This window comes from Bos taurus, chromosome 19 (assembly GCF_002263795.3).
Source record: "Bos taurus isolate L1 Dominette 01449 registration number 42190680 breed Hereford chromosome 19, ARS-UCD2.0, whole genome shotgun sequence".
NCBI classification, from domain to species: Eukaryota; Metazoa; Chordata; class Mammalia; order Artiodactyla; family Bovidae; genus Bos; species Bos taurus.
In genome coordinates this window covers 52167718-52192887 of record NC_037346.1, presented here as the reverse complement: position 1 = coordinate 52192887, position 25170 = coordinate 52167718, and the positions used below count along the sequence as shown (strand labels likewise).

The 25170-nt window shown below is 46.0% G+C and overlaps 1 protein-coding gene across 5 annotated transcripts in view; it reads left to right on the top strand.

Moving 5' to 3' along the window:
• Positions 1-25170, top strand: part of LOC509283 (E3 ubiquitin-protein ligase RNF213) — a 122064-nt gene that overhangs the window by 49253 nt on the left and 47641 nt on the right. For 4 of the 5 annotated variants that reach the window (XM_015458943.3, XM_002696144.6, XM_005221118.5 and 1 more), the window contains 15 exons: positions 213-377; positions 4206-4295; positions 5302-5424; positions 6415-6595; positions 8149-8322; positions 9726-9875; positions 12420-13009; positions 13340-13502; positions 15136-15353; positions 16211-16351; positions 16458-16625; positions 17185-18340; positions 19024-19217; positions 19661-19816; positions 20440-24045. In XM_015458943.3, the coding sequence (XP_015314429.1) occupies positions 213-377; positions 4206-4295; positions 5302-5424; positions 6415-6595; positions 8149-8322; positions 9726-9875; positions 12420-13009; positions 13340-13502; positions 15136-15353; positions 16211-16351; positions 16458-16625; positions 17185-18340; positions 19024-19217; positions 19661-19816; positions 20440-24045 (7275 nt within the window). Of the gene's footprint in view, positions 1-212; positions 378-4205; positions 4296-4342; positions 4394-5301; positions 5425-6414; positions 6596-8148; positions 8323-9725; positions 9876-12419; positions 13010-13339; positions 13503-15135; positions 15354-16210; positions 16352-16457; positions 16626-17184; positions 18341-19023; positions 19218-19660; positions 19817-20439; positions 24046-25170 lie in introns of those variants that run through there. The other variant, XM_059878347.1, reaches the window with a different exon arrangement.

Here is a 25170-nt window from a genome sequence, read left to right as displayed (position 1 = left end):
GGGCATCCATGCCAGTGCTTCTACCTCGACTCCCATGCTGTCCACCCAGAGTGAACCTGAAACACCGGGGAAATGAAAGTTCTGTGAATGTGCAGGCTCTGCTGGGTGCTCAGGTGGCGTCAGCCACAGAGGCGGGTGGAAAAGTATCTGGATGATGCTTTGGGTTTGCCATGTGGGGTTGATTCAACTCCGTCTCTCTCTTGTGGTGACAGGATTCAGCAGCAGGGCTGGGAAATGAAACTGGAAAGAAGAATTCAGTAAAAACGGTCTTCCAGGGGACCCTCGCTGCTACAAAATCTTGGCTTCGGAAAATGTTTACAATGAGCATATTCCAGACTGGTTCATCTGTCACCTTCACTTACAGCAAGGAGATTGAGGTAAGCCAGTCCAGTGCAGGGGACACAGGGGTCTCCTCTGCAGAATGGACAGCTGTTGCCCTAACAGGACTGAGAGCATGGGCTCCCTAGTGGGTGGACTGTGGTCCCCACATCAGTGGTGAGGCAGCGGGATGGGGAGACAGAGCTTGTTGGGACATGGTGGCTGGTGGGGAAGGGCATTCGCGTCTGATGCTGTACTGAGGCTATGGGTCAGGTTATGATGTTGACAGTAGAAAATAAGATGAGAGCAAGGCCTCCATGAAAGGGAAACTGGGCTGAGCGGCAGCTGAAGGTGAGGAAATTAGAAATCAGACCCAAAAGGTTGGGAGGCAGGGAGGGCTTCCAGAAACTGAGATGCGGACAGAATCTTATGCTGGGGAGGAGGAGGAGGAAGGGCCTAAAGCTATTGGCTCCAGGACATAGTTCTAGAAAGTGCCATGAACAAACCAAGCAAGTGGCCCTCTGACTTAGGCTGTTGTCTTCCAGGGATACTTTAATGAGATCATCATAAAATCACATCACTGAAACTGTGTATGAACAAAAACAGATAACTCTCACCACATCTCAGTCTTATTCAGATATATTACCTGTCCACACCAAGGGGAGAAGATCATTGATGTGAACACCCAGAGCCCAGAGCATCAGTATTCTGGCTCAGATGATAAAGAATCTGCCTGCAATGTAGGAGACCTGGGTTTGATCCCTGGGTTGGAGGATCCCCTGGAGAAAGGAATGACAACCACTCCAGTATCCTTGCCTGGAGAATTCCATAGACAGAGGAACCTGTGGGCTACAGTCCATGGGTCCGTACAGAGTTGGACACGACTGAGCAACTAACACTTCACTTCAGAGCCCAGAACTCTGACCACTCACCCTCACAGGGACAGAGTCTAAGGTCAAAACAGAAAAAACATACATAAATCTTGCACTTGGTTTGGAAGTTTTGTAGTTGGGAGTGGAATGAGTGTAGCAAGTCTGAAGCTTTGTTGTGTGTACTGTAAGGCTGGGCAGATGGACACAGGGGTTGCTGCTGTTGGAAGCTTGGGCTCTTTCTCATTGGAGGAGGGAACATGTGGAGCAGGGGAGGGGAAAGGAGGCCTATTGAAAAGAGCTAGAGGTGTAGTGTGAACTCATGATGTAAAAAGCAACGTTTCCTAGCTCCATCCACTGAAAGGGCCTAGAGATGGTGACACCCAGGTCTGTGAGCACACCCAGCCATGGCTTCTAAGTGCCATTCCCTCTAAAACACAAAACAGAAAAACCCCTGTGCCTCTGGAAAGAACAGCAGATTCTAAAGGTGGGGCTGAAGAAGTGCAAGGCCAGCCTGAAACACCGTGTATTACCATAAAGTAAAAGTACTTGAAATCAAGTGGTGACATTTCACAAGCAGACAGGACCCAGGTGATATCCTAGGATATACCCTGGAGGGCAAAAGAATGATTGTGGGAAAAAGTGGTGAAATCCAAATAAAGTTAGTGGCTTTGGTGATGATAATCTGCTGCTGCTGCTGCTAAGTCACTTCAGTTGTGTCCGACTCTGTGCAACGCCATAGACAGCAGCCCACCAGGCTCCCCCATCCCTGGGATTCTCCAGGCAAGAACACTGGAGTGGGTTATCATTTCCTTCTCCAATGCATGAAAGTGAAAAGTGAAAGTGAAGTTGCTCAGTCGTGTCCAACTCTTCGAGACCCCATGGACTGCAGCCTACCAGGCTCCTCCATCCATGGGATTTTCCAGGCAAGAGTACTGGAGTGGGGTGCCATTGCCTTCTCCAGATGATAATCTATCAATGCTAATTTCTTGGTTTTCACAACTGTACTATGGCTTCGTAAAGTGTTAGCACTCGGGTTCATTGGAAGTCTCTGTACTATCTTTGCAATATTTCTGTTCATCTAAGATTATTACATTAAAAAAAAAAAAAGGAAACAGAAGCTAGCCTTGGGGGGCTCTCACTAGCCAAATCTGAGGCAATTTGAATATCAAAATAAGTAATGGAAATGAGTAATCTCTAGTATCATACTAGAGATTATCATATTAAGTGAAGTAAGTCAGATGGAAAAAGGCAGATACCAAATACTATCACTTACATGCAGAATCTAAAATACAACACAAATATCATAACCTCAGATATGCAGATGACACTACCCTTATGGCAGAAAGCAAAGAGAAACTGAAGAGCCTCTTGATGAAGTAAAAGAGGAGAGTGAAAAAACTGGCTTAAAACTCAACATTCCAAAGACTAAGATCATGGCATCCAGTCCCATCACTTCATGGCAAATAGATGGGCAAACAATGGAAACAGTGCAGACTTTGTTTTCTTGGGCTCCAGAGTCACTGCAGATGGTGACTACAGCCATGAAATTAAAAGATGCTTGCTCTTTGGGAGAAAAGCTGTGACCAACCTAGACAGCATATTAGAAAGCAGAAACATTACTTTACCAACAAAGGTCCGTATAGTTAAAGCTATGGTTTTTCTAGTAGTCATGTATGGATGTGAGAGTTGGACCAGAAAGGAAGCTGAATGCCAAAGAATTGATGCTTTTGAACTATGGTGTTGGAGAAGACTGTTGAGAGTCCCTTGGACAGCAAGGAGATCAAGTCAGTCAATCCTAAAGGAAATCAGACTTGAATATTCATTGAAAGCACTGATGCTGAAGCTGAAGCTCCAATACTTTGGCCACCTGATGCGATGACTCATTGGAAAAAAACCCTGATGCTGGAAATGATTGACAGCAGGAGGGGAAGGGGATGATGGAGGATAAGATGGTTGGACGGCATCACCGACTCGATGGACAAGAGTTTGAGCAAGCTCCAGGAGTTGGTGATGGACAGGGAAGCCTGGTGTACTGCAGTCCATGGGGTCATAAAGAGTCAGACACAACTGAGCGATTGAACTGAACTGAAAATAAAACACAAATGAACTTATTTATTAAACAGAGATAAACCCACAGGCATAGAGAATAGACCTGTTGGTTACCAAAAGGGAAAGGAGGTGGGGGAAGGATAATTAAAGAGTTTGGTATTAACAGATACAAACTATTATGTATAAAATAGATAAAAAAGATCCTACTATATAGCACAAGGAACTACCTTCAGTATCCTGTAATAAACCATAACGGGAAAGCGAAAAAATGTTTTCACTGTCATAAAGGAAGAAAGAAAAGGCTGGAGAACTCCTCTAGAAAGAAGACATGATAATGCCGTGTGTCCCTCAGTTGGACCCTGGACCCAGTCAGTTGACTAGTGAACAGTGGCAAAATGTGGGCAGGGAGAAAGATGAGGAAGATGTCACCTGAGTGAACGGGCCTCAGAGTGACACCTGTACTACTGTGTGTAGTAGAAGGGCCATGGGGTTGGGAATGCCTGCGCAAGGGCCAAGGGGCATGGCATCTGCAACTCTGGTTCAGCAGAGACAGTGCCTGTTTCTAGAAAGACTAAAGGGAGCACAAAAAAGAAAGAGACAGAGCAGCCACTTTAAATGTTGGGGAGTCTAGCTGAAGGTATGAGTGTCCTTATGCTGTTATTGCAACTTTCTCTAAAGTTTGAAATTCTTTGAAATTAAAACAGTGGAGGGAAATCCTTTCTGGACGAAGAGCAGTAGTGGACCTTAGTGGTGACCCAGCCCCCTCAGGACCCTCTGTTTTATAAGGCTAAAGTGGGTTGCCCTGATTTACCACTGACGCAGCAGACAACTGGACAAAAATGAGTCTGAACCAGCGTGTCCTCAAAGCACTGTGCTCTTTGTCTTACCATAATTGTCTTCTTTCATAGAATTCCACGGTGGCATCTAGCTGTCTTACTGGCTGTCCCTTACTTGTGGATTTTGCAGGTCTGGAGGCGACTGGTGGAAATAAACTTCCCCGTGGAGTATGATTGGAAGGAATCCTTGCTGGGGGACATGGCAGGGAGGCTCAAACAGGTACTGAAAGGCAGGGGATGTTCTTTTTGGAACCAGACCACGTGGACTATCCAGTACCTGTGATGACTGCATTTGAATGGACAGGGATTGGGGTTCAGGTGACTGTTTCTGATTCAGCCTTAATAGTTCGACCACAGATGGTATCCCAGAGAAGAATAAGGGCACAGTTTCTGGCCACCAGGGGAACTTTGGCTTGTGTGAAGCTCTAATAGGCACTAACTAAGCCTATGTGCTCTTTGCTCTAAGAGGCCTGTTGGTGACAAGAGCCCTGTTAACCCAGTGACAACTGGGGGAAAACACAAAAGTGCTCTCCATTTTTAATTGAGGCCTGTGACCCTAGAAGATTCAGCTTTTTAAAAACACATGAGTCTTATATGTAATTGTTAAATGGGTCTTTTTAGGAAAAAGAGAAGCAAGGAAGAAATCTTTTTAAAAAGTTTACCCATGTTTTGCGGGCTTCCCTGATAGCTCAGTTGGTAAAGAATCTGCCTGCAATACAGGAGACCCTGGTTTGATTCCTGAGTCCTGAAGATCTGCTGGAGAAGGGATAGGCTACCCATTCCAGTATTCTTGAGCTTCCCTTGTGGCTCAGCTGGTAAAGAATCTGCCTCCAATGCAGGAGACCTGGGTTCAATCTCTGGATTGGGAAGATCCCTTGGGAAAGGCTACTCACTACAGTATTCTGGCCTGGAGAATTCCATGGGCTGTATAGTCCATGGGGTCGCAAAGAGTCGGATACAACTGAGCGACTCTCACTTTCAGTTTCACTTGCTTTTTGCAAGCTGCTGTGCCGGATGCTTTTTCTGCTAAGTAGGTTATTTTGGCCCTTTTGGTCTAATGGTTAGAAGCATGGAGGACATGCTTCTCATGGGATGGGAAGAAGGCCACAGTAATAGGGAGCTGATACGACACTAGGAAAGTGAAAATTACTAGGGTGTTTGCATTGCACAGGGTCTGAGACTGTCGCACCCCTAAGCTCTCACACCCTCGTCTTCCCGTCTTGCAGGAGATGCCTCTCTCCCGGATTTTGGCCTTCTGCAGCTCTCACTGGGTTGCTGCAGGTGCAGAAGACAGTGTGGCGAAATGCTTTGAGATGTGTGCCATTGAAGCCGTGGGCTCGGTCTGCCAGGTGAACAACCTTTCCCACTCAGAACCGCATTTGGATGCATACTTGCTTTCTGACATCACCAGCCAAAGGCTATTAAGCACTGCTGGTTCCGAGACTCTGCACCCAAGCAAAGAATGGGCTCTGGGCAACCCCTCCCCACCCTGAAATCCAGTACTCTACCCCTTCTGTGAAATGCTGCTCAGCTTCCTGCTGCTGTTTTGCATCATAGCAGCTCACATGTAATCTCCAGCAATCTTGCAGGCTTTTCCTAAATGCCTCATTATTATCATTGCCACTCACCCACCCTTAGCTTTATCACTTGCTTACCATGCAGTAAAAGACCCCAAAGGTTAACAAAGCATTATGGAAGAAAAATGTTTAGAGTTGAAAAGATTTTATCAGTTCACTTAGGAAGAGAATTAAAATGTGTGTTGTTTGTAGACAACTTTAAAATAATTACAGTTAATAATACCAAATGGGGTCGCTAAGAGTTGGACATGACTGAGCAACTTCACTTTCACTTTTCACTTTCATGCATTGGAGAAGGAAATGGCAACCCACTCCAGTGTTCTTGCCTGGAGAATCCCAGGGACGGGGGAGCCTGGTGGGCTGCCGTCTGTGGGGCCGCACATCAGTCGGACATCAGTCAGACTGAAGTGACTTAGCAGCCGCAGTATTATGTTTAATGTTTTTAATAATGTGAAAGTTCCAAGAAAAATGGCACTGAGCGAGAGAAGAGGGGGGTAATTTGTGGGTTCTGTCAGTATCTGTCTGTGGCTACCTGTTTCCACATCCCCAATGTTCAATCTTAAGGAGACAGTGGACAGGAAAATGGAAATGCCCTCAGAAAAGTTAAGTATTTTATTTACTCTTTTGGCTTTTTGACGCATTGTAAAACTAGTTATGAGAGACTTCTGAAATGCTGTTGGGTAGGTAATTTGCTTCTTTATTAAAAAGTAAATCAACCATATAACCTTCTAAATATCCCTCTCTCTATTCATCTTTTTATAGTCTCAAACCAGCATCCTTGGGAAAATCTCTTATAATGACTTGCAAAAATGTGGCAACCTTGTGTCTGCTGTGATCACCAAGTCCTGGCCAACAAGTAGAGGGGAGTTTGTAGAGGACATGGGTGGGGTTTTGAATCACCTGCTCACGTGGCCAGACATCAAGCACCTCTTCAAGTTATATGGTATGTTCATGGAGGGTGCTTGGAGCATCTGTCCAGTGGTACCTCCTGACTCAAGATTGGCGGCAGAGTATTTGATCTGTTAGTCAGTTAGATCGGGTTGATGTTTGCCAAATGAAGCAGCTTGGATGGACAGACCCAGGAAGGCTCAGAGTATCTTGTATTATAATTGAGATCTAACACTGAAAGCCACCATTGATGAAATAAACTGCTATACTAACAGCTACTGGGCTGACGTAGTAACCTCAGACCAAGAGCTGAGGTGGAGAGTGTAATGTGACTTACCTAAGGTCTCGCCGATAATAAGTGTTAAGAACTGAAATCCAAACCCAGTGTGTCTGTATCTAAAGCCCTGTCTTTATTATTCTGAGATCCATGTAAGGTCACCAGTCCAGTACTGGTGACCTTAGCAAAAACTAAGTACTGCCTGATTCTCCCACCCCTACCCTCCATGACCCCAGAGTTTGTGACCAAAGAGGGGAAATGTGTATGCCCTAAAAATGTTATATTCAGGTTTATGTGTGAGTCATAGGTTCAGATCTAATAATCCACAGATTATTTTGAGTGTCAATTTCATCTAATTACTGAGACGGTCTTAAAAAAAAAACACAACAAAAAACCCAAGTTCCTCTCATGCCAGAGTTGTTGTAGTTATCAAATAAGAAGATTGACTTGGCTCTTCTTGTTTTGTTGTTGTCTATTAAAAGCTACTCACTTGAAAATATTCCATTTCTGTCTTTTAAATTAGCGGACCTCATATTTTAGAGCAGTTTTAAGTTGACAGAAAAATTAAGCAGAAAGTACAGAGTATTCCCGTATCTACCCACTCAACACACACAATTTCCTCTATTATTAACATCTTGCTTCAGTACCATTGTTTTAACTGATGAGCCAATATTGATATGTTATGAATAAGTAAAGTCCAGTGTTTACATTAGGGTTTGCTCTTGTACTTCCTGTGGATTTGACAAATGTTTAACGTGTACATCCACTGTTACCATATCCTATGGTACAGTTTCACTGCCCTCAAACTTCCTTGTTTCCAGCAGTTCATTCCTTCCCTCTCCTCTCCTATACAGTTGTGCCTTTTCCCAGAAAGGGACATGGTTGGAATCATACTCTCTGTTGCCTTTTCAGACTGGCTTCTTTTGCTTAACAATATGCATCAAAGGTTCCTTTTAGTAGCGCACTTCTTAAACCACTGAATAATATTCAGTTGTGTGGGTGGACTATGGTTTGTCCAGTCACCTACTAAGGAACATCTTGGGTACTTCCAAGATTTTGCAATTGTGAATAAAGCTTCTATATTTGATTTTAATTACATGACCCAAATGTTTGATCTTAATATTACTGGGAAAGAAAATTTCTGGTGGTTAAACTAAGTATGTTTGAAAATCCTGCCCTCTAAAGAATGTGAGAATTATACCTGGGAATACAGAATGAGTTTGCTTTATTATATGAAAGTTGGGGCAGAGCAATAGGAGGTACTAGCAATCCATTAAAGTGGGAAGGAAGTGGGGTGCCTACCGTTTTAACTCTCTTCTTAACTTGGTCAGGAACCAACAAGGAAATATTAGCAAATATTACCAAGGAAGGCAAGAAGTTGATGGCCACTGCAGGCTCTGTGTTCACAGAAGTTACAAATGACCTCATCAGTGGAACAATTTTAGTTGGGCACCTGGAGCTGATCCTAGAACACATGGATCGGTTCCTTGACATCTGGCAGTTAAGTAAGTATCACGTTGAGATGTGGACTTCAGGCTCCTGAGGAGTTAGGAGCTCAGAAGCATCTCTCTTTGCCTGTGTGTCTTATGGAGAGGTGATCTTTTTCATCTTTATGATGGCTTCTCTCTCCAGGAACTTGTCAGGGGATGGCTTCTAATCCTCAGGAAAATTAGGGGAAGTGATCAAATACTGACCACGTTAGAGTACTGGTTGTTTTTATTCCTACTGACTGACACGGGACATCTTGGAGTAGCCATGCATACAGGTTCCGGCACCACCCTCCACACAGCCCAGCATGTGGAGCATACTCACGGGAGGTTCGAGAAATGGCTTGCCACAAAGTGGATATTTGTTTGTTCTACTGACTTCCTTATGGCAGAAAGTGAAGAGGAACTAAAAAGCCTCTTGATGAAGGTGAAAGAGGAGAGTGAAAAAGTTGGCTTAAAACTCAACATTCAGAAAATGAAGATCATGGCATCTGGTCCCATCACTTCATGGGAAATAGATGGGGAAACAGTGTCAGACTTTATTTTTTTGGGCTCCAAAATCACTGCAGATGGTGACTGCATCTATGAAATTAAAAGACGCTTACTCCTTGGAAGAAAAGTTATGACCAACCTAGATTACATATTGAAAAGCAGAGACATTACTTTGCCAACAAAGGTCCGTCTAGTCAAGGCTATGGTTTTTCCTGTGGTCATGTATGGATGTGAGAGTTGGACTGTGAAGAAAGCTGAGCGCCAAAGAATTGATGCTTTTAAACTGTGGTGTTGGAGAAGACTCTTGAGAGTCCCTTGGACTGCAAGGAGATCCAACCAGTCCATCCTAAAGGAGATCAGCCCTGGGTGTTCTTTAGAAGGAATGATGCTAAAGCTGAAACTCCAGTACTTTGGCCACCTCATGCGAAGAGTTGACTCATTGGAAAAGACTCTGATGCTGGGAGGGATTGGGGGCAGGAGGAGAAGGGGACGACAGAGGATGAGATGGCTGGATGGCATCACTGACTCGATGGACATGAGTCTGAGTGAACTCCGGGAGTTGGTGATGGACAGGGAGGCCTGGTGTGCTGCGATTCATGGGGTCGCAAAGAGTCAGACACGACTGAGCGACTGAACTGACTGACTGACTGACTGAAGCAGGGTGACAATATATAGCCTTGACATACTCCTTTCCCTATTTGGAAAATTAGGGGAAGTGATCAAATACTGACCACATTAGAGTACTGGTTGTTTTTATTCCTACTGACTGACACGGGACATCTTGGAGTAGCCATGCATACAGGCTCTGGCACCACCCTCCACACAGCCCAGCATGTGGAGCACACTCACGGGAGGTTCGAGCAATGGCTTGCCACAAAGTGGATATTTCTTTGTTCTACTGACTTCCTTTCCTTTCTTTTTTTTTCCAGAGAGTAAAAGTTCTTTAGCCCAAGACAAAAAACACCCTATGGAAAAAGTGCTGAATCTGAGGAAGATTGAACTATTCACTCTAAAGAAAGAGAGGACAAATGTTGACTCCCTCCTGAAGTTGTGTGGGAGAGTAAAAGACGTGATAAAAGGTGATATTCTTAAAGCATTAAAATAAACAAAATTGAAAGGTCCGCAGGGGAGAAGGGTCAAAGGATAATATGATTAAAAACATATCAGAGTAGCAGCCCTTTATCTTGGAGGGGGGAGGCTTTTTCTAATGTGTTAATTTTTAATAAAGTTAAAAATTCTTTGGTAATTATCTGACATAGCTCTAAATAGCCTGTTTCTTGGTTTTTCAGGTTTAAACATTATCATTTATGGAAAATTAGGGTTTAGATTTCCTTGTTTTTCCAATTTCTGTCTTGTACACATAGCCTTTCCAATCTCACTTCCTTCCAATTTTATCATAATTTCATCAGCCTTCAGGGTTTAAATGTCATGACTCTGTAAATACATTCTTTACACCCGAGCCATTATTCTCTCCCACTTCTTATGCAAACTGTCTTCTCTAGATTTAAAATTCTCATCTTGTCCTATGCTTTGTTTTCAATGTATTTATTTTTTTAATTCAATGCCAGACTCTTTACCAACAATTTCCTCCAAAGGAGATTCATTGGCTTTTTCAGATAGAATATTGCCAAACCAGAGATAAGCTATCCTAGGGGTATCTTGCCTCTCTTCTCAGCTGGATCTGTATCCTGGGTGTTATGGCTCCCTGCTCTCCCTCCTGTGTTTTAGTGAAATACACACTCTGTTTCTCCTGAGTAAGGGGCCCAGGAGTTCTTGCCTATTTGAAAATGTCTGCCCTCACAGGACATCTGTTGTTTGGTGCAGATCTTTCCTTCCGGATTTGGGGTTTGTGGCTCCATTGTCTCTGTGGGGTCACTGTTTAGAGTAGGTTGGGATTGCTGCGATTCATGGGGTCGCAAAGAGTTGGACACGACTGAGTGACTGATCTGATATGATCTGATCTGGGATTCTCATCCTTTGTGGATGACATATTTTCTCCCTGGATGCTCTTGAGATTTTTTTTTTTTTTGTCCCCCTTATTCTGAAATGGCATAATGATGTTCCTTGAAATGGATCTCTTTCCCATCTGCTGTACTGGGCATACTGAAGTGGGTCTTTGTAATCTAGAAATCCAAGTCTTGAGTTTTGGGGAAGCTTCTTGTGTTAGTTAAGTGATTACTTTTTCTTTTGTTGGAATCTACAGTTGGATATTGGAGCTCCTGGAATAGTCATCTAACTTCCATATATTTTCTCTCCTATTTTCCATGTCTTGTTTTGTTCTGTTTTCTGAGCAATCTCTTAAGTTTTCTTTCTAAGCTTGCCATTAAATTTTTTACTTTTTCTTCTTTCTTTTATTTAATTTACAGGAATTCTTTTTGCTTTGAGTGATCCTTTTTCCATACTATCCTGTTCTGGTTCATGGTGATAGTATCATATCTTTCTGATATTTTTTGTATTTTTGATTTAGAGATTTTCTTTTTCTTAAAGAGTTTCCTCTTTCCTCCAAGTTACTTTTATCTCTTGGTATGTTTTAATGTCTATTTTTCATGTTTAAGGGTTTACTCCTTTGTCTAGAATTCTTTTTTATATGTTTATATTAAGAGGGGGGACTAACGCCCTGGTGGGGGATTCTGCGGGTGGGGTGGCTAGGCTTTGAAATAGCCTGTATCTTTAGCTCCTCTCTCTTGGGCTGCTCAGATCACCAGTCTCTTGCCTGGAAGATATAGCGCTGCCTGCCAGGTCTCTAGGAGTCAAGACAGCAATGAGGGCTGGAGGGTTCTCAGCATCTAAGATGCGTATCTAGCCCCAGTCCTTCCTTCTACTCCCTGTGTCCTCTCTTCTCCTTTCTAGCTTTTCAAATTTAGTGGCACATACCAACTGTTAGCTTCCTGACGAAGTGTAGGTGTCTGGAAATGCCTTTATTCCGCCATGTACCTGAAACCCCCCAATCCAGAGAGCCCTCTGTGAGCCCTCTAGAGCCTCTCTAGAATATAAACTACCTGTTGCATGCCAGGGTGGAGGAGGTGCCATCAGCCTGCTGATGGAATGGGTTGGGATGAAAATGAGCCTGTTTGATGACTTGTTATGCAGACTTTCAGCCCAATCCTCCTTATTTCATCACCCAAATTCCAGCATCTGTGCAGCCAGGATGTGTGCATGTGGGAAATTCTGTGATGACAGACGCCTGGCAGAATCTCAGGTTTCCCCACTATGGGCTAAGACCCCAAGTTCTCAGGCTTGAAACATTATTTACCCTCAGCACATCTGCTTTTCAAGTTCCAAAGTTTTGTTGCTGTGGTTTCCTTTGCTATACTTCCCAGCCCTGTTGCTTTATGGCTTTTGAAAAACAATCTCAGTTCTATCATTGCAGCAGGATTTGGGGAGGGAATGGAAACATGTGCAGACTTCAAATGGTCATCTTCACCCAGAAGGTGCAAAGCCTTCTTTGTCAAGAAAACTGAAGAGCAAGGCGAGGGTGGAGATTTAGGGATGCTCACTGAGAACAAATGCACCAAGTGTGTTCACTTGCATTTCCTTAAGAGCAGCAAGGGGAGTGAAAACTGGGAAAGTAAAATGATATTGTGAACAGAGTTTGACTTGATGTTCTCTTATGGTTTCAAAAGTGGATTTTGGAGAGATTGCTGAAAGACATTCGGAAGACCTCAGTGGGAAAAAGTTAAATCAAGTTGTGACAGTGACTTTGTCAGCCACCCCCGTTGACTCGAAGTGGACAACACATTATAACCTGAGCCCTGAAGTCCAAGAAATGGCCAAAAATGCATATTTGCTAAAGGACAGTCACATCTTCCAGATCTTCTGGGAAGAAGCTGCACAGGAGCTGAGTGAGCCAGAAGAGAACTTGGAAAGCGAGATATTTCAGCCTGAGGATGTGTATGAATGTTTATATTGTCCTTGTTTCAAAAGGTTTACGAAACTGTATCAGGATCTGAAGTCAGGGGAGGTCACCTTTGGGGAAATCGATGACATCTTCAAGGACTTTGTGAATAAATACAGCGACCTAACTGAAGACCTCCAGACCATGTCGGCTCTGTATCCCAGAGAGCAGAAGGACTGGATCAAGGAGCGAGTCCAGCAGATCAAGGAATACCATCACCTGCATCAGGCTGTCGACTCAGCCAAGGTCATCTTGGAGGTCAAAGAGAATTTGGGCCTGACTGGTGACTTCAGTGTTCTCCACACCTTACTAAGCTTTGTAAGTTATTTACTGGGGACATCTTGGGGTTGGGGGCGGGGCGGCTGTGGGGAGATCCCAGATCTCTGGCTTTGAAAAACTGGGCAAGATGATTTCACAGCTTCCTTCAGGGTTATTTGTATTTTATTCAATGCCTGAATATGCCAAGGGCTTTGTTTTTAGCTTTGTTTACCAGTAGTGTGACTGCTAGTGTCAGTTTTAGAAGTTTGGTGGGAGGGACTATTGGGATGGTCAGCACAGTTCTTCTTGGGGGTCCAGGAGCCAGTTTCAGCCCACATACTGCCTTGTCTTACAGACTGTCTTTGACAGCTTTCTTTGATGACTTTCTAGACTGTCTTGGACAATTTTCGCCACAAAAAACTGGACCGTATCAACCAGCAAATTGTCCGTGCCAAAAAGCTTCTGCAGGATATTGATGAGACTCGGTGTCAGTGTCTGAAGGAGCTGTCCCGGAGAAAGGAGTTCATTAGTTGGGTCCAGGAGGCTCTCAGAGGTACAGTCCGTCACTGTGGTGGCCAGAAGACTGGAGAGTATTTAGATGGTTCACGGGGTGGTCTTCCTGAACTTCTGGGCAGTCACTCCCTTGATCATATTCTGCATTTTTTACATTCAAACTTTTTAAATTAAAATGTATTTTACAAATAAGGGCTTCCCTCATAACTCAATTGGTAAAGAATCTGCCTGCAATTGCAGAGACCCCAGTTCAATTCCTGGGTTGGGGATATCTGCTGGAGAAGGGATAGGCCACCCACTCCAGTATTCTTGGGCTTCCCTTGTGGCTCAGCTGGTAGGAAATCCACCTGCAATGTGGGAGACCAGGATTTGATCCCTGTGTTGGGAAGATCCCCTGGAGAAGGGACAGACTACCCACTCCAGTATGCTGGCCTGGAGAATTCCATGGACTGTATAGTCCATGGGGTGCCAAAGAGTTGGACACGATCGAGCAACTTTCACCTCACTATTTTCCTTATAGCATTGCGTAAATTTAGGGTACATGACACATTGTTTTAATACATTTATATTTTATAATATGATTATAATTGTAACTATAATTAGCCCTCCATCACCTCCCATAATTCTCTGTTTTAGTGATTGGAATAATTCTAGTCTCTTAGCAAGTTTTCATCTGTATTCATTAGGTAAAAGTGCAAGGTGTGCCTAGGTTTGTAGGTAGAATTTATATCAGGATAGTATCACTCATTTGGTATTGTAAAAGCCATTTCCTTGGCTACTTTTTTTTCCCTCTCACTCTGGATGCACGCTGTGAACAGCAGGCAATCATTTTTAAAAAATTATGTCCCTTTAGCTTTTTCCTTTGCTTGAAATTTTTTTTTTTTTACTAGAAGCCAAGGCAGTCTTGTCTTCTAGACGTAATCACATCTACTTATCATTGCACACAGGCTTGGCAGTCTTTTTAGCTCTGTGGCTTGGGTGATTTTGGCAGAATTAATGCATGGAGGGAAGAAGGAGGCAGGAAAGAAGGAAGGTGGATGGCCCTGCTGTCCAGGGACAGGGGATGGGCTGCGTGCTCATCTCATCCCAGCTTCACTGCTTCATTCGATTAGTAAGCAGCCGTTGGTTGTAGATGACTGTCAACATGTTATTTACCAGCTAAGCTTACTTTTAATAATGAAATGGCAATATTACATGGATTACATGAAATAGTACACACACAAAAAAAAAAACCTATGCAATGCCCAGACATTGGTGTTGTTCAGTAAGGTCAGGTCTTGTTCAGTAGTATCAACATAAATGAGTTGGCTTCCTTGGTGGCTTAGTGGTAAAGAATCTGCCTGCCAAGCAGGAGAGTCGGGTTCAGTCCCTGGGTCAGGAAGATCTCCTGGAGAAGAAAATGGTGACACACTCCAGTATTCTTGCCTGGGAAATCCCATGGACAGAGGAGCCTGGCAGGCTAGTCCATGGGATTGCAAGAGTTGGATACGACTTAGCCGCTGAACAACAACATAAATGGCAAAAGAAAAAGTGCCCCAGGTTCTTATTGAAGCAGAGTGGGAAAACCCAAAAAATTCACTATCCAGGAATAGCATCAGTAAGGAGCACTGTTCCAAATTTGAGGCTCCTATCATCGCAGGGAGCCCTACATTCATCTACCCATTCTGCCCCAGGCATCACCGAGCTGAAGGTGTTCGTAGACCTGGCCTCCATCTCTGCGGGGGAGAATGACATTGACGTGGACCGGGTAGCTTGCTTCCACGATGCTGTGCAGGGTTACGCGCCCCTGCTCTATGAGCTGGACACAAGTGCGGGTTTTGATGAGTTCATGCAACACCTGAAAGATCTGTGGAAGGCTCTGGATAATGACCACAACCTGCCCACGAAACTGGTGAGTCTTATTTCTGGCTCCAGAGCAGGTTAAGTTTAACGAAGTGTCACTTAGAAACACTAGGGGCACAACTGCACACTCACATGGCAGGTTTTTAATGCAGCCTTTTAAACGGATGTTTAAAAACAGTTTTTCTTCCCAAATGGAAGTGCTTTCTCTGTCCTATTGTTAGAAAACTGGATATAAAACTGCATGTAAATAAGAGTGATCTCTCCAGTGGAAATACATGGGAAAAAAGATAGAAAGGAAATGTGCTAAAATGTTACCAGTGGTTTTCTCTGAATGGGGGTAGTTGTTAGTTAATATGCTATATATACATTTTGGTATTTTTCCGTACTTTCCACAATTGGTACAGATTCATTTTTAATCAGAAAAGTAAACATTTCCGTGTACATAAATCAGCTGCACCAGGGTTCAAGCAAGCCTATAGTTCATAACTTGCCTAACAGGGTGGCTGAGGCCCCACTAGGGGTGAAGGAGCGGAAGAGGAATGGCAGGAGCTCACAGAGCTCACGTGCTTGTTGCAGCCACCATTATCCCCGGTTAGGGGCCTGGCTGAAGGCCGCTTCTCACAGAGAGCTGAGTTCATGCCTGTCGCTCCCTGTCCATGTATCCAGGGCACTGGGTGGGAACACAGAGGAACAGCCATTGCAGCAACAGCCTGTGACCCAGGAGGGAGAGCCAAAGCCCGTGGCAGTGGTGGGCAGCAGATGAGGGACGCCTCCTCTGTGGGTGATGGCACACTGGGCCAGAGAAGGGAAGGAGGTGTCTGTCCCTGGAAGGTAGAGGTGGAGAGAGTGGCAGGAAGAAGATCACGCCTAAGCTTCGGCCCATTTTCTCTCCTTCTGTCCTGACAGCATGACTCTGCCCGGAACCTCGAGTGGCTGAAGACAGTGAAGGAGAGTCATGGGTCTGTGGAGCTCTCGTCCCTGTCCCTGGCAACAGCAATCAACAGCAGAGGCATCTATGTGATCAAGGCTCCCACGGATGGCCAAAAGGTGAGCCTCACATCGCAGGCACAGCTGCAGGAGGCTCTTACGGGCTGCTGTCGTCGGGGGGTTTCTGCCTCCCCAAATCGACCTCTGACTGTGCCCTGTTCCACAGATTTCCCCAGACACAGTTCTGCATTTAATCCTTCCCGAGGGCCAGGGAGGCCACGAGGAGAAGCGAGACTACTCTTTAGAAGAGCTGAAAGAGCTTTTGAACAAATTGATGCTGATGTCTGGCAAGAAAGAACACAGCAATGCTGAAGTCGTAGAGGTATTTTCCGAGGTAAGGATTTGTATCTACGTTGGAGCAAGTGTCCTAATCCATCTGTTTGGGCTGAGCACTCTCACTGCTGAGGTGCCTGGGAAGTCAGAAGAGATTGAGTTTGTCTTTAATTCATGGGAATCACTCTGCTCTTAAAACTGTGGAGAGTAGAGCCAGTGGGTCTTGCAGAGTGCATGTATTTCAAATTCATGACCCAAAGAGATGTCCATCTTCTCCATAAATCAGCAAGCATCCCAAAATACTTAAAGATGTAGTTGGACATCGTTCATCGAAATCCACAGTAACCACAATCGTAAAGGCATATCAGTTTATGTAACAGTCTATCCTTTTGATTATGAGTTTTTAATCTGTAAAGTTCATTTGTACTTTATAAATGATATCCTTTATCTTCACAACATATTGCTTCCTAAGAAAGAGACTATGGAAATAAGAAAGGAAGACCTTCCATGATCAATCTCATGCTTGAGATGCCACAGTGAACCATGGAGGACATGAACCCCAGCCCTTCAAATTATACATTTGTTTGTATTGTTCTAGACTACATGTCCTCTCTCTGCAGGTGTTCTGCAACGTGCAGAGGCTTGTCCAGTCTTTCATAAACCTTTACTCTGCTGGAAACATGCTGTTCAGGGCCTGGTCAGCCGAGGTGTACTGTACCCCCCTAAAGGGTGCCTCCATCCAGCTGGACTTCTGTCTGGGACTCATGCGCCCACTGGTGGAGGGCGGGCCAGTCGTCCAGCTGCTGGAAGCCCTCTGCCGGCAGCTGGAGGACTTCCTGGGCCGCTGGGAGAGATTCGTGGCAGAGAAGCGAGCTGAGCACTTTTACCTCAACTACTACACTGCTGAGCAGCTGGTTTACCTGGGCTTGGAGCTCGGGAGGGAGACGCCCAGCGACGCTGCCCTCACCATGCTCTCCTTCATCAAAGGCAACTGCACCCCAAGGGATGTCTCGGAGGCCTGCAGGGGGCCCAGTGGAAGGGCCAACACCCACCAGGAGAGAACAGTGGTGGAAGACTTGCCACTGTTGCCCTTCTCTGAGTCCAGACTGGTGGACAAGCTGAGGGTGATCATGAAATGCTCGATGACATGCATGCGTGTCTTCCTGCCTCACTGCCTGGACCTGGAGGCCCTTGGCCACTGTCTGGCTCACCTGGCGAGGATGGCTGGACCCCCTGTGCAGCGGGAGCTCTCCCACGGCCTACAGGAGGGCCAGCCCAACCTCATCGTCTGTGGCCACTCTGAGGTGCTGCCAGCCGCCCTGGCCATCTACATGCAGACCCCACACCAACCTCTGCCCACCTACGATGAAGTGCTGATCTGCACCCCAGAAACCACGTTCGAGGAGGTGGCATTGCTCCTGCGTCGCTGCCTGACCCCAGGCTCCCAGGGACTGGGGGTCTATAGCCTGCTGTATGCAGACCAGCTGAGCTACGAGGTGGCCTGCCGGGCAGAGGCGCTCTTCCGGAGGCTGTGCACACAGCCCCACCGGGAGCACTACCGGCTCGTGATGGTCTGTGACTGTGAGCGGGAGCACTGCTATCTCCCCTCGGCCTTCAGCCAGCACAAGGTCCTCGTGACCCCCCAGGCACCCCTCAAGGACATCCAGGCCTACCTGGCTCACCACTTCCGAGTCCCAGAAGAGACCCCGTCAGCCGCCTCCGTGTTCCAGGACCGCATGTGTGTTGGGATCGTAGCCTCGGAGAGAGCGGGTGTAGGTAATAATGGCTGCTGAGTCCCCCGTCCCAGGGACCATCTGATGGCCCTTCTTTGTCCAGTGGGGAGTGAGGTGAGCTCAGATAAGCCCTTCTGCAGGTGGGGAACTAAGTCCCTGGAGGATTGACTCACCTGAAGTTATAAATCAGGCCCCGCACTGGAGCGGGATACTTATCTCACCTGGTCGCAGCTTGGCTGAGCCATCTTCCTCCTTTAAACTGGCTTCTCTGCTGTTTTTTCTCTTTCTCTCTTTTTTAAGTCCATTGAATACTTTGGGGTTGATGTGGGTCCTGATCAGGACATACAGGTATATTTCCTCTGTCTTGAGAAGAAACAGATGCCTCCACCTTCAGTCGCCATCATGATTTCCATTCTGTTGACTGCATCCCTTTAATGGTACTCCCTTCTGTCCAGCGACTCTCGCTCCCCTCCCCCATGAAGCGAGCTCTGCTGTCCTGACCTCATTCTCAGACTTCCATCCTTAGCCCCAGGAAGCAGCAGGGCTGTTGAGTGAGGGAACAGCAAGGAAATTTGAGGACTCAAGTATACTCAGCTTAAAGTATTCTTTAAGCTGATGTTAGGTTGCATCAGTTTTGAATTTTGTACAAAGAGAAGTGATTTTCTGGACATTCTCACTCTTGATCTGCAGCCCTGGCATCTAATTTTCATATGTTCACGTCAACAGGAAGGTCTCTCTTTGTGAAGAGGTTGCACGGCCAGCTGAGAATGCAGTTTAATGGAGCAAAAGTGCCTCTAAAAGTTATTCGATTGATTGACCCTCAGGTGGATGAGAATGAAGTCCTGAGGTCCCTTCTGCCTTTCCTGGATGCCCCGTATCAGAGGAGACCCATAATTTTCCACTTTGACATGACCTCTTCGGTAAGTCGAGCTTCCCTGATAGTTCAGACGGTAAAGAAACTGCCTGCAATCCAGGAGACCCAGGTTTAATCCCTGGTCGGGAACATCCCCTGGAGAAAGGAATGGCTACCCACTCCAGTATTCTTGTCTGGAGAATTCCATGGACAGAGGAGCCTGACAGGCTATAGTCCATGAGGTTGCAGAGTCAGACACAACTGAGCGACTAACATTTTCACTTTCACTCCAGTAAGCTGCCCCCAGGTTGTAGCTGAGTGGCTGGATAGGGAAAGACACAGCTTCCACATCCTGCCGTACCCTAGCTCCAGTATAAAGAATTTCTTCTTTCTACATGTATTGATACTCAGTATCATTGTAAGATAGAGCAGAATAAGAAGGTCCTTAGGGTTGGGAGGACTGCTGTCTTTTATGTAAGTATTTACAGACCCACATGATTCTATCCTCAGGTGCGGACTGGTATTTGGGTGTTTCTTTTCAAACTCCTCATTCTCCAGTACTTAATGGATATAAATGGGAAGATGTGGCTTCGGAACCCATGCCACTTATATATCATTGAAATCCTAGAAGGGAATTCGACTTTGCCACGACGGCCTTCGAAGCTGGTGTGTATCAGGGCACTCTCATGCTGCTGTGGGAGCAGGGGCTTTTATTCATGTTTATGATTCCCCACTTTTGCCTTAGCAGAGTAGCTGAGTGCAGTGTCAGTAAAGAAGAATCTTTAAGCTTAGTTTTAAATAATGCATGGGATACAAAGATTCTTTTATTTATTAATAGACCTTAGATTTGTTCTCTTTGGGGTGAGTGCTGTGTGTCTGCATTAAATGCCAGTGGTGACTGGAATGCAGGAAATTCATGTGCTAGGAGAAGCACCGTCTTTCTTAATGACAGCCAACATGGGAAAGAGACCTCCATTATATCGGTTTCTTAATTGAAGGGAGTTTTATGCTCATACACACACACAAACACACATGTATGTGCTTGATGGAGAGATTTAGTTCCAAGAGGCTGAGTAGAAAAGGGCTTTGTTACTTACAGTGCAGCTCACACCATGCCTGAATGTGCAGAAGGTAACACCTCATGCAAAGAGGTATCTACAGAAATCCCTTCATGAAAAGTGATTTTTCATAAAGGTCCATGCAGTTTAGACCAGGTTGAGGATTAAAACAAAAAGCGCTTTTTGGGAAATTCAGCCATAACTCATTTCATTTGTGTCTCTCCTTTCCAGAATGCACTTGTCCCCCAGTTCAGTTTTCTAGACGTCTTCCCCAAGGTGACTTGCAGATCTCCCAAAGAAGTGATCAACATGGAGCTGGATCCTCAGCAGAGCTACAAAGAGCCAGGAATGGATCAGAGAGAATTCTGTAGTGAAATATTCCAGAGACCTTACCAATATTTAAGACGGTTCCATCAGAAAAAAAACCTAGACACATTCCAGTACCAAAAAGGTTCTGTTGAGGGCAGCCCTGGCGAATGCATCCAACACCTCCTGATTTACTGCGGGGTGATAAACCCATCCTGGTCAGAGCTTCAGAACTTTGCTCGGTTCCTGAACTACCAGCTCAGAGATTGTGAGGCCTCTCTCTTCTGTGATCCCACCTTTGTTGGAGACACATTGATGGGCTTCAAGAACTTTGTAGTCACCTTCATGATCTTCATGGCCCGAGATTTCGCCACACCTACACTTCACACATCTGACCAAAGTCCGGGGAAGTACACATTCACTATGGATGGGGTCAAAGAAGAAGACCTCGCCCCTTTCACTCTCCGGAAGAGGTGGGAGTCGGAGCCCCACCCATACGTTTTCTTCAACAGTGACCACACATCCATGACGTTCATAGGTTTCCATTTCCAATCCAACCAGAACGGTGGTGTTGATGCCATAGACCACTTGAGTGGGAAAGTAATCAAGAAGGATGTTATGACAGTGCAACTGTACCAGGGACTGTTGCTTCAGAGGGTGCCCTTCAACATTGACTTTGACCAGCTGCCCAGACATGAGAAAATTGAAAAACTGTGCCTGGCATTGGGCATCCAGTGGGCTACTGACCCTGATGAAACATATGAGCTTACAACGGATAATATGCTTAAGATCCTTGCCATTGAGATGCGTTTCCGGTGCGGCATCCCTGTCATCATCATGGGAGAAACCGGCTGTGGGAAAACCAGACTCATTAAATTCCTTAGTGACCTGCGGCGTGGGGGTGCCGATGCTGAAACCATGAAGTTGGTCAAGGTCCATGGAGGAACAACTGCCGACATGATCTACTCCAAGGTCAGGGAGGCTGAAGAGCTGGCCCGCTTCAATAAGGCCCAATATCAGTTGGACACCATCTTGTTCTTCGATGAAGCCAACACCACAGAGGCCATAAGCTGCATCAAAGAGGTCCTGTGCGACCACACAGTGGGTGGCCAGCCCCTGGCTAAGAATTCTGGCTTGCATATCATTGCAGCCTGCAACCCTTACCGGAAGCACACCCAGGAGATGATCTGCCGTCTGGAGTCAGCCGGCTTGGGGTACAGGGTTAGTGCAGAAGAGACGGCCGAGAGGCTTGGCTCCATCCCCCTGAGGCAGCTGGTGTACCGTGTCCATGCTCTGCCGCCCAGCCTGATCCCCCTGGTGTGGGACTTTGGACAATTGAATGACTCTGCAGAAAAGCTCTACATCCATCAGATTGTCCAGAGACTGGTGAAGTCCATCAAGGTGGTGCAGAGCGAGACTCATGTAATCACGGAAGTGCTTTCTGCCTCTCAGGGTTTCATGAGGGAAAGACAAAATGAATGCAGCTTTGTCAGCCTCAGGGATGTAGAACGCTGTGTGAAAGTTTTCAAATGGTTTTACGACCACAGTGAGATGCTCTTGTCTAAGTTGGATTCCTTTCTCTCTGAGACCGAGGTCATCCAAAATGACTTTGAGAGAGATCCTGTCCTCTGGTCCCTGGTTCTGGCCATCGGGGTATGTTACCACGCCTCTTTAGAGAAGAAGGAATCTTATCGGAAAGCTATTTGCAAGTTCTTTCCAGCACCGTATAATGACAGCAGGGTTATCTTAGATGAGATAACGCGAACCCAGGATCTTTTTCTGAATGGTGTATCTCTGAGGAAAACGATCGCCAGGAACTTGGCTTTGAAGGAGAACGTCTTCATGATGGTTATCTGCATTGAGCTCAAGATTCCTCTCTTCCTGGTGGGCAAGCCCGGCAGCTCCAAATCTCTTGCCAAGACCATCGTGGCAGATGCCATGCAAGGCCAGGCTGCACGCTCGGACCTCTTCCGGCACTTGAAGGAGGTCCATCTGGTGTCATTCCAGTGTAGTCCACATTCCACCCCACAGGGCATCATAGGCACCTTCAAGCAGTGTGCCCGTTTCCAGCAGGGGAAGGACCTTGAGCAGTATGTGTCCGTGGTGGTGTTAGATGAGGTTGGACTAGCAGAAGACTCACCCAAAATGCCCCTGAAGGCGCTGCACCCATTGCTGGAAGATGGATGCATTGAGGACGATCCTGCCCCCCACAAAAAAGTTGGCTTCATAGGCATTTCCAACTGGGCCCTGGATCCCGCCAAGATGAACCGGGGTATATTTGTGTCACGTGGCAGCCCCGACAAAGGAGAGCTCATTGAGAGCGCCAGGGGAATTTGCGCTTCAGACCGCCTCGTCCAAGCAAGAATCCAAGGATACTTCACATCCTTTGCCAAAGCCTACGAAACAGTTTGTAGGAGGCAGGACAAGGAATTCTTTGGGCTTCGTGACTACTACAGCCTCATCAAAATGGTCTTTGCTGCAGCAAAAGCTTCCAATAAGGAGCCTTCCCCTCAAGACATTGCACAAGCTGTCCTTCGAAACTTCAGTGGCAAAGACGACATTCATGCCCTGGACATTTTTTCAGCCAATTTACCCGAGGCAAAGTACACAGAGGAAGTCAGCACCATGCAGCTGATCCACCAGAACATATACGGCCATCTTCAGAAGATGCATGGCAGAGAGCTGGATGATTCTGAGTCCCGTTACCTGCTTGTGCTGACCAGAAATTATGTGGCCCTGAGGATCCTGCAGCAGAAGTTCTTCATTACAGATCAACCAGAGATTATTTTTGGATCCAGTTTTCCCAAAGATCAAGAGTATACCCAGATCTGCCGAAATATCAACCGAGTAAAGATCTGCATGGAAACCGGCAAGATGGTGGTGCTGCTCAACCTGCAGAACCTCTATGAGAGCCTCTACGACGCACTCAATCAATACTACGTCTACCTCGGCGGTCAGAAGTACGTGGACCTTGGTCTGGGGACCCATCGGGTCAAATGTCGGGTTCACTCAGACTTCCGTTTGATAGTCATTGAGGAGAAAGATGTCGTCTACAAACATTTTCCCATCCCCCTCATTAACCGGCTGGAGAAGCACTATCTGGACATCAACACTGTTTTGGAGGAATGGCAGAAGAATATCGTGGAAGAGCTCAAGGTCTGGGTGGAGAAGTTTATAGATGTGAAAGCTGAGCAGTTTCTAGCCAGACCCAAATACAGCCCTTCTGACGTCTTCATTGGGTACCACTCAGACACGTGTGCCTCTGTGGTTCTCCAGGTCCTAGAGCAGCTAGGGCACGAGGCCTTGACTGATGAGCTTTACCAGAAAGTCTCTGAGCAGGCCAAGTCAGTGCTGCTGGACTGTGCCACCCCTGATGCTGTGGTTCGGCTGAATGCTTCCTCACTGGGCCAGTTCACTGCACAGTCCCTGTCGGAAGAATACTATTACAAGCAGCACCATAACTCCTTTGCAGACTTCCTCCAGGCTCACCTTTGCACAATGGATTCAGAACGCCATGCCATCTTCACAGAGGTGATTATCTTTCTGTATTTTACCCTTTTCCTCTTTCACCTCTGGGTCCTTGACTTCCTAGCCTCAAGAACTCAAGATTCTTTGCAAGTCAGTGTATAGGAACCAAAAATGAACGTGTTGAGACTTTTGGTTCCTCTCCGTGGTAAGTGCAGGGAGACCTACGTATTTTTACATGTTTAGTGTTACCAAGTTTTGAGTGCCCATTTTTGTGCAGTGCTGTGCACAGTGCTCAGTTCACCAAGGGAAATACCACATACGAGTACTGCACGAAGGACTCTGCGGATATAAAGATGAGTTGGCACAGGGCTTGTCCTTGGTCAGCATACAGTGTAAGGTTGAAAGACACTCATGAATGGGTACTGTTGATATCCTATGATAGTGTTATCCACAGAGGCAAAGAGGAGCAACACAGATCAGGATGAGGTCACAAACTCATCTTTAAGTGGTGACCATCAAGCTGATTATAAAGTATGGTTTGGAAGATATTATAAGCAGAGGGTCCTACTTGAGCAAGGATGTCAAGGTTTAAAACACCCAGTCTTTGCAGGAAACCTGGAGTTAATTACTGATGAAGCCTAAAGCTCAAGGCCCTAAGTTCTGAGAGATAGGAGTGAGATATAGCCAGAGAGACTTCATGGAGGGTCTTTTCAGTAGCACCAAGGAGCTTTGCTTTCCTGTGTAAGGGGAGTGATGGAGAAATGTGTGTGGAAATGTGTCCCACTACCTGAGAGAGGAAGGGGAAAAAAGTCTGATAGAAGACTCACAGATAAGATATACCAGTAGTGAGGCTGCAGTACCAGTTCAGTCAAAGGATGGATGGGTGGAATTGAGACATAGTAAGGATTCATATTGACAGAGATAAAGATTGATTCTTTATAGCTCTGGGAGATGGAGGAGGCTAAGGATGACTCCATGGTTTCTTCCTTGGTTGACCAGAAGTTTGGTTAATCACATCTTTATTGTTGTTTAGTCAACAAGTCATGTCTGACTTTGCAACCCCATGGACTAAAGCATGCCAGGCTTCCCTGTCTCTCACTATCTCCTGGAGTTTCCCCAACTTCATGTCCGTTGCATTGGGGATGCCATCCAACCATCTCATCCTCTGCTGTCCCCTTCTCCTCCTGC